Consider the following 8,630-nt stretch of genomic DNA (forward strand, 5'->3'; position numbering starts at 1 on the left):
ACCAGGAATAGGGGGAGGGTCTAAAATAACCAATCACAGATGTTATATTGTTGCCAAGCAACAAAACCCATACAAACATGTGCCTTTCCACCAACGTAGCTTTCTAGCCTAATAACTAAAACTAGCATTTTTCTGCCGAAATATTTTTTTCCTTGAGAATGCTTTCTAAATAACAAGGAAGTGTGCCTAATCAGGTGGGTCTAAAGTGAGCACAAGAACTCCACAGGTCTGTTTTGTAGATTCCCACAATGGCTGGGACTATTTTTTGTGAGCCTTCTGACCTATACAACCTTCTCAACCAATACAACCGCCTCTCTAGACTTGCCGAGTTCAACTACCTCTGTTTGATAGGTAAGGATCAAGGATAGGTAGGATCTTTCAGTAGCCTATATAATTGCATAAATTAAGTAAGGTTGATCAAGAAGTGTGCTTGTTCGAGAGATGGACATCTCACAATGAAAACCCATGTTCCGTTTAGATGCCCGAGCTAAAGGACAATACAATGCAAGCCACATCATTGCTGCAAGAAATGCACACTGGGTAGCTACCGATATCACATCGCACTTTGTCCAATCAAGGATCATTTATTGACAAAAGTGTAGACATACATGTGGTCATCAGGTTGTTTGTATCGATGCTGATTAATAATTTAAATACTTGACATTTACTTTACAGGATACAAATGGTACATTTGTTATGCCTGAAGGAGTGGAGGTGGAGAGCATGCGGTATATTGTGGTCTATGACAGCAATACTAGTTCTTTGCCAGGTTCAGGTGAGAAATCCATTCTGATGACAGTTTAGAGTTCCAATGATTAAAGCTACAATGACAGCTCGTTAGTTTTAATGATTCAAATTCATTTCCATTTTGTATTGTAAAGGAAAACATCTTATTTTCAACTTGTCATCATTGACATATCACTTGTTTTTATAGGACAAATTCAATGGGCAAATAGGGCCTACATTAATCCAATTTGTGGAGTGAAATCAACCACTGATATTATATTTGTCTGAGATTTCAGGTGAAGCTATTGCATGTGCAGAGGCCTTGACAAAAGCAAGCCAATATCCTGTCCAAATCCTGAAGGGAGGTTTTCAACGCTTCTCAGCCTATTATCCTTTCTTTAGAACACAGAAGATCCTTTATACTGTTAAGGTAATAATTCCTCTAAACATTCCTTGCAAAAGTTTTAAGTCACCAGAAAATCAAACTGGCCACTACAGTGTGCCGACACAATTGAAGCTGTGTGCAATTATGTGAACAAGGTGTGGAATAAAAAGTTGCCAAAGTAAAAAGATTTATGGCAAAACCCTGCAAGGATTTAACCTTGCAGGGTTAGGAGTCAGGTGGCTAAGCGGTTAGGGAATCCGGGTAGTAATCAGAAGGTTGCCGGATCGATTCCTGTCCGTGCAAAAAAAAAGCCATGTCCTTGGGCAAGGCACTTCACCCTACTTGCCTTTGGGAATGTCCCTGTACTTACTGTAAGTCGCTCTGGATAAGAGCAACTGCTAATTGTAAATGTAACCACACGACAGTCAGAAGGCGTTTGCTGAGGCAGCATGTGGTATAGGGGGCAGATGGCTGGTTAGTGTTTCCTCCAATGATCCTCTGCACTGTCTTGACAGGCCCTGGGAGAGCCTTCAATGTATAAATAATCCTTTATTCTTTTAATCAGTTCTGTGTGTGGTTGCCTTAGAATGCAAAACAGCATCAGCTAACTATTGCAGACTGTTATGAGCAGTTCCTTGCAGCAGTTGATATAATTCCGATTCTAATTTTGATTCTGTTTTTTATTCTTTACCCTGTCCACAGCTTCAGATTTTTTTGCACACTACTGTATGTTCGAAAATGTGTCAAATTCATGCTGTAATGTTGTAGGAGTTGGAGAGCCTAAAGCCTTATCCAGTGGAGATCTTGCAAGGCCAACTCTATATGGGAGATTTCAAGCAGGCCATAAACCCTCACATCCTCAAAGACCTGAAAATAAATGCCCTGGTCAATGTTTCGGAGGACAACAGTCTTTTGTGAGCGAAAATGTGTACATGAACACATCCGTACTGTACATGGACAACTACAAACATCACTGTCATATGGATTATTGGATCATTCTTGTTAATGTTTTTAATTAACAGTACTTTCTTTCTTTTTTTTCAGGTTTGAAAAAGGAAACCATACCATCCTTCACATCTGTGTGAGCGATTCAGTCGAGGATAATTTGTACTCAAGTTTTGAACGGATATGTGTTTTCGTTGGTAGGCATCCATCATTCAGGTCGAGCTTATCATCTTGGGGGGCTGCAAGGGATCCGTCAGTTGTGACTGATTTGGCACCTCGACACAAGAAGTTAAATATTATTAAAATACATTTAATATAAATGATGTGGTGGATATTCGACTAACTTAAGGCACATATTACAACTGTGTAAAACCTTCTCTGATAAGGTGTATTTTTGCCTCCTTGTGATTAATTAATGTTCCATCTTTCTTATACTACTTTCATTAGGGACCCGTATCAACACAGGGTATGCTGTCTTGATATTTTCGAGTCATGGCATTAGCCGCTGTAGTACCGTGGTTATGGCCTTCCTAATGCACCACTTAAAGTACACTTTAAAGGCAAGTTCTGTTTACGTGCTTAACTGTATCATTTGGAATGTGGCATGTGAAATGATGCCTGGCAATATCAGGTGTAGGTTGTCTTTCCATGGTCTGTATTCTGTAATGCTCTGTAATTATATTGATATCCCTCTACTCGTTGCAGGAGGCCTGGCACCATGTTCTTCGATGTAGAACCAACATGAGGCCAAACCGGGGGTTTGTGGAGCAGCTTTCTGATTGGGAGCTACAGACACTGGGACGAAGAATAACAGACGTGGCAGAGCCTCACTTTTAAGCAAAGTTTCCCCGTTTAGTGATATACACAATATATCAATGACTTCTGACGAAAAAACGTATCCTGCAATACAGATTAATTGCCGAGTGGTAATAAAAAAAACTAAAATATTTGCAGGTCCTGTGTATACTCAACCAATATATATGAAAACATAACTGTTTCAAAGATAGAAAATAATAGTTCATAACAGAAAAACTGATATTTGTAATACACTCATAGGCTTTAATTTGTGTACTTCTCATAAAATACACACACTTTTTGCGCATATGGAAAAAACATGCACTAAGTGCCGTGCATCTTACCACATGAAATGTTTAAATTTTAAATTTAAACTTTTACTCAATATAATTGACTCTTCGAGATCCATGTTAACAGTAGTTGTGGCTCTAAAAATACGTAATAAAGGCACCGCCCCCCAAACAGCTGTTGTATTGTTCGAATGTGCTCATTGGTTCAAACCACAGCTCGGGGAGGGCGGGGAAAACAAGATCGTTATTACGTTACCTCATTGGCCGAAATAGTTAAACCAAACTACGTCGCAGAGGTGGCAGAGGTGTAAAAAGTGGCCTGTCTCTTAAACGTCAATAGCAAAATGTTATTTAGTCCGTCGGGTATATCTGAATGTGTTCAGGAGTGGAACGATCTTGAAAAGGACTATCGACATGTCCAGGTAATGGGTTGTGTGCTTTCATACTTCAACCTTGCTTACTAGAAGTTATGAAAAGACAGAAGCAGTTGGATCAACTTGCTGTCAATCATTTGCCAGACAAGGCTAACAAATCTGTTGTTGCTAGTGCTTCAGTTAGTGTGCACCAAACTGTTTTTAAATGTGCAGTGTTTTACGCTGGATTTGAGGACTGTGTATGCAAGCAGTTTTAACATCTTAATTGGATTATCTGAAAGCCATTAAGTGAAGCTAACATTTCACACATCTAAATACGGCAATAAACTTGAAATCTTTATAAGCTTTCCTCATCGTCTATACTGTAGGCCAACATGCCAGAATGGACACGTGTTGAGAATAGCTTCTGAAGCAAGACCATACAAGTCTGTACAATTTCTCAAAATTGATTGCGACATTATAAAGGACATGCTCCCAAGTATTGCTATTTGAAATGAATACCAGTTCCCTAGTGTGAAAGCAATAGGCAATCATTTGTTTTGTGGTGCAATATCCCTTAAAGAGTAAACATGTCTGGTCTAAAAGCATTTCTGCTCATTCAAACGGACATCGGTTGTATTGAATGCTCTGTGTGTCAGCTGGGAAGCTATTCACCTTTTACTTTTTGATTTGACCCATAAGGAGACTCACCGTTTGTATAAACAGAAGCTGGAGGAGGTGTCAAAACTGCAAGAAAGCTGCACAACTGCTATTACACGGCAAAGGAAGAAATTAAAGGACCTGACTGTGTCACTAGAAGTGTGGGTATTAAGCCATTACATTTATGATTTGACTGGGAAGGGAGAGAAGTGTCTTGCATATAGTTATGAGCATGATTCTTTCTATGTAATGATCTATTTTACTCAATGTTTACATCTAGATGCAAGGAGAAACTGACTCCAGAAGAAATGAATGTGATAGATGGGATCCAGGAAACTATCAGGGATAGGCCAAATGTTTTCTTTGAGATGGAGTCTTTCTTGCCAAAGAAGAATGGGTAAAATAGATAAGAACTTTAACCATGTTTTGCATGGCAGTTTAAGATTACATTGTACTTTGGAAATGCAATACTGTCAGTATTGCCTTTCAACATCCTTGTGGATGAAATTTGAAATGACTAACTACTTTCGTTTCCTGTTCAGATTGTACCTCAGTCTGGTTTTAGGAAATGTGAATGTAACGCTACTCAACAAACAATCCAAGTTGGTGAATTTATTTATTTTCGCCAAATAGTGTAACATCAATCTTTTCCTGTGTGTATGCAAAAAAATATCCTTTCTCTCTTTTCTCTCCACCAGATTTGCCTACAAAGATGAATATGAGAAATTTAAATTGATCCTGACAGTAATCCTCTTCGTCTTCTCCTTCACATGTCGCTTTGTGGTCAGCTACAGGTAAGTCAGTTTTGTGTTTCGGTTCAATTATAGGTATTTTATTCGCAATACATAATCTTTTTAATCGCAACGTTAATTTTCTCTACGACAGTTGATATTAATCTCTCCATCAATGAACCTTTTCTTTTTCCAGAGCCCTAGATGCTCTCTTCAACTTCCTGTTGGTATGGTATTACTGTACTCTAACCATCAGAGAAAGCATCCTCATCAGTAATGGCTCCAGGTCAGTGTCTGAAAACATATTGAGAACTAGCAGGCAGACATTGCTCTAGTTTGTCAAATGAGCTATAGATTCTGCAACTGACCAGCCTTCTGATAAGGTGCTGCAACGTCAGTCAACACACAAAAAAAAAATCACTCCCCTTCAAGGCTTTTCTCGCCGTTGCTGCAAACTCAATCGAACTCTGTGACTTTTACCACACAGCCTCTTTACGGAGAGTTTTCGGACAGTTTCCTTTATTAGTCTGGCATGATAACTTTATCACTTAAAAAATGTCGGATTGTGATGAAAATAAAGTAAAACCTTGGTTTTACACCGTGGTTGTGGGATGACCTCCTCCACTCGCTATCTCAAGCTGACTGACCAATTACATACCTTACATATATCAAACATTATTCATGTTACAGTTATTCAATGGGAAAATAGTATGGTCATATTTAATTCAACAGCAAAATTCTATAATATTACCAAGGTTGTTAGCCCTAATAGAAACAAGCATGCAAATAAACTATGAAGAAGTGTGTTATAAACTATTCTGTACTCATGTTTATTGAAGCGACACTTCTAACTTTACAATGCTTCCCCTGCAATGTACTATTTAATTTCTACACGTGGTCCAGCAAGACAGAGAGCTTCTGTGGCCATCTCGTGACCCAAGTCTTGTGTAGAGGCTGCTTTGTTATCCGAGTGTGGTAGTCCTTGTGTGTCAACACACAAGTCTCCTTGTCCTCACGTTGGACAGAGTTTTGTGTGACTCTGTGCTACTATGTGCAGCGTATACCTGCATTCCTGCATTCATACAATACCATAAGCATTATGAATGCAGTCATTGATGCGCGGAAACTGATGTTTTTGTATTCTACTCCATCTGGTCTTACATTTTACGTGTGTAGGTTGCCCTGTTAACTCAATTATTTTGTACTTCAGAATCAAGGGCTGGTGGGTGTTTCATCACTATGTATCTACTTTTCTCTCTGGGGTCATGCTGACTTGGTGAGTATAGATTCCCAGCCTTCTACATCGGTTGATGGTTCTGGTAGGATTGTCCGCAGTCTCGACTAACTGTCCACTGTCTCTCTCCAGGCCTGAAGGCAAACTGTACCAGATGTTTAGAAGTCAGTTCCTCACCTACTGCTTGTACCAAAGTAAGAGAAAAGATGCAAAGTGAGAAATATAAAGACTGTGTGAATCATTTTGTGACCAGATACTTTAATATTTGTGTTCAAAAGGAGTCCATCTTGATTACCCATTGATTATTGCTAGGTCATATTGGAAAAAATATTGACACTTGAGATTTAGCATGATTTTTTGTTTGTGTCATTCAAAGTAGGATTTGTGCAGTTCCTCCAATACTATTACCAGAGTGGCTGTCTGTACAGACTTCGAGCTCTAGGAGAACGACACAACATGGACTTGACTGTTGGTGAGCGAGAAAAGGACCACCATTACAAATGCAGTACATTTCTGTGCATTTTTCATTGGCTCGTTACTAATATAATCTTAGCTCTACATTAGAGGGTTTCCAGTCTTGGATGTGGCGAGGCCTGACCTTCCTCCTTCCCTTCCTGTTCTTCGGTCATGTGAGTGTCACGTTCCCCCTGTAGTGCACACCTAAGACCTTTCATATCCACTCTCAAGCTCTCACAGCTACACCACATGACACTTGAAAGGTCACAGAGTCATCATTACCTTGGTCCTACTTTCAGTCTGCTGAGCTGTTTTCTTTGTTGTCGTTGTTTTTTTGTTTTTTTTAATCTATATTTTTTGTTTTGTTCATGACAACTGTTGTTTGTCTTGTGACTTTGGCAATAGTGGCAGGGGTTAATACTGGACACTGTTCTGCATGGGCCTGTTGAGCCTGTGTGTGACAGCAATGCTCTGTGTGTTGTAGTTCTGGCAGCTCTATAATGGAGTCACACTCTTCCGAATGGCCCAGCTCCCAGAGTGTAAAGAGTGGCAGGTCAGTGAAAACATTCCAAAAGCCACAGCTGTTCTACGATCAGTTTCATCATTCCGACTTACAGTATTCCACCCATTATGGTGTCGATGCATAACCTTTACCTACACTTTGTGTGTATTGGGGGTCAGATGGCTGAGCGGTTAGGGAGTCGGGCTGTTAATCGGTTCGATTCCCCGGCTGTGCCAAATGAAGTTGTGTCCTTGGGCAAGGCACTTCACCCTACTTGCCTCGGGGAGAATGTCCCTGTACTTACCGTAAGTCGCTCTGGATAAGAGCGTCTGCTGAATGACTAAATGTAAAATGTGTGTGTTTGACACCCAGGTTGTTATGTGTGGCTGCTCCTACCTGGCACTGTTTATGGGGAACTTCTTCACCACGCTCGGAGTGGTTTACCAGAAGTACATGAACAACCAGGACAAATCCAAAAGCCTCTAAGACTGCAACAGAAACCGACGACGAGACATTGACACAACAAATAGAGACGACGTGTGCAATTTTGTGTTTTACTGTAGGCTACTAATGAGCTATTTATTTGTTTATTTTACTAGATCTTCGTTCTCTGTTTACATTACCCCCGGCATATTTAAATGCTTATTTTGTCGTATTCTGTTGTCTGTTACATTAAAGAGGCTTGTCTAAAGTGTTTGGTACACCCTGAGTGTTTGAATATGTGTACGGAACATATTGGCCATGGAGTGTACAGACAATCACATAGATGTTATAAATACAGAAATATGAACATTTGGGGTCGTTTTATGACTTTGAAATAAAAACATTTTGAAAATCCACCCACTAAATGTTGGATCAAACTCATCAAAGTATAAATTGTTCACATAAAAACATGATCTGTAACATGCTGAATTGTCACATTTTCTGATGGAATTGTGTTAGTCATCAGTGAGATTCAACATTACTAGTCTAAAAGTCTATCAATGTGCCAGTCTGAAATCTGTCATTATGTTGAATAAACTCCCTATAAAAAAATTAAAAATGCTAATGTCTCATTAGCAAGTTATCGTTTGAAACACCCATCTTAACAGTTTTTGTGAATTGTCCAATTGTAAATATGGATCATCATGTTGGCCATTTAGCTACACTATAAATAGAGACAGATCAATTGTAAAATATTACTATGAATTATTATATACCAATTCACAATTAGTCCATTCAAATATTACATATATGTAATACAATATGTTATTTGGTGAAATATTTTTGTACTTTAGGCCAATCAAACTGAACTTACCTCAATACCAGTGTAGATAATTTAACTACGATGGTGTTTGATGCTTTTCTCAGGACTAGTTCACACACATTCTGTCGATGTTTATGCTACACTCTTGACTATTTTTAGATAAGGTTAGGTCATTATTATAAAGGATCCAGTTAAATATTGATTTCTTTCAGACAGTTAGACCCGCCATTTTCTTGCAAGCGTCAAGTCCATTTAAACCCAGCAGGGGGAGGTGAAGTAAAACAGACCATAGACTTCCTCTGTGGAA

The 8,630-nt window shown here is 39.1% G+C and overlaps 2 protein-coding genes across 3 annotated transcripts; both read left to right on the plus strand.

Annotated features, from left to right (window-relative positions):
• Positions 1 to 30: 30 nt before the first annotated feature.
• styxl1 (serine/threonine/tyrosine interacting-like 1) lies at positions 31 to 2,900 on the plus strand. The gene is made up of 8 exons (XM_084683777.1): positions 31 to 351; positions 479 to 540; positions 676 to 775; positions 1,023 to 1,156; positions 1,880 to 2,025; positions 2,156 to 2,253; positions 2,504 to 2,616; positions 2,762 to 2,900. Exons 1-8 carry the CDS (start codon positions 249 to 251, stop codon positions 2,891 to 2,893), a joined length of 888 nt encoding a protein of 295 aa, XP_084539903.1. The 5' UTR covers positions 31 to 248; the 3' UTR covers positions 2,894 to 2,900.
• Positions 2,901 to 3,424: 524 nt separating this feature from the next.
• tmem120aa (transmembrane protein 120Aa) lies at positions 3,425 to 7,786 on the plus strand. Of its 2 annotated transcripts, none has more exons than XM_084683775.1 (12): positions 3,425 to 3,563; positions 4,197 to 4,315; positions 4,435 to 4,551; positions 4,697 to 4,756; positions 4,853 to 4,948; positions 5,082 to 5,171; positions 6,096 to 6,161; positions 6,252 to 6,313; positions 6,496 to 6,591; positions 6,684 to 6,748; positions 7,060 to 7,128; positions 7,450 to 7,786. In XM_084683775.1, exons 1-12 carry the CDS (start codon positions 3,486 to 3,488, stop codon positions 7,561 to 7,563), a joined length of 1,032 nt encoding a protein of 343 aa, XP_084539901.1. In that variant the 5' UTR covers positions 3,425 to 3,485; the 3' UTR covers positions 7,564 to 7,786. The 2 variants fall into 2 exon arrangements, with proteins under 2 accessions (XP_084539901.1, XP_084539902.1); XM_084683776.1 differs by having other exon boundaries at positions 6,499 to 6,591.
• Positions 7,787 to 8,630: the final 844 nt, after the last annotated feature.

This window comes from Hypomesus nipponensis, chromosome 20 (assembly GCF_054491055.1).
Source record: "Hypomesus nipponensis isolate SF chromosome 20, ASM5449105v1, whole genome shotgun sequence".
NCBI lineage: Eukaryota > Metazoa > Chordata > Actinopteri > Osmeriformes > Osmeridae > Hypomesus > Hypomesus nipponensis.

Coding starts and splice junctions, on each gene's coding strand:
- styxl1 (XM_084683777.1), top strand. CDS start 249: ATGGCTGGGACTATTTTTTGTGAGCCTTCTGACCTATACAACCTTCTC. Junction 1,157..1,879: donor AGATCCTTTATACTGTTAAG/GTAATAATTCCT, acceptor GTAATGTTGTAG/GAGTTGGAGAGCCTAAAGCC. Junction 2,254..2,503: donor ACGGATATGTGTTTTCGTTG/GTAGGCATCCAT, acceptor TACTTTCATTAG/GGACCCGTATCAACACAGGG.
- tmem120aa (XM_084683775.1), top strand. CDS start 3,486: ATGTTATTTAGTCCGTCGGGTATATCTGAATGTGTTCAGGAGTGGAAC. Junction 4,552..4,696: donor TTCTTGCCAAAGAAGAATGG/GTAAAATAGATA, acceptor TTTCCTGTTCAG/ATTGTACCTCAGTCTGGTTT. Junction 6,314..6,495: donor CACCTACTGCTTGTACCAAA/GTAAGAGAAAAG, acceptor TGTCATTCAAAG/TAGGATTTGTGCAGTTCCTC.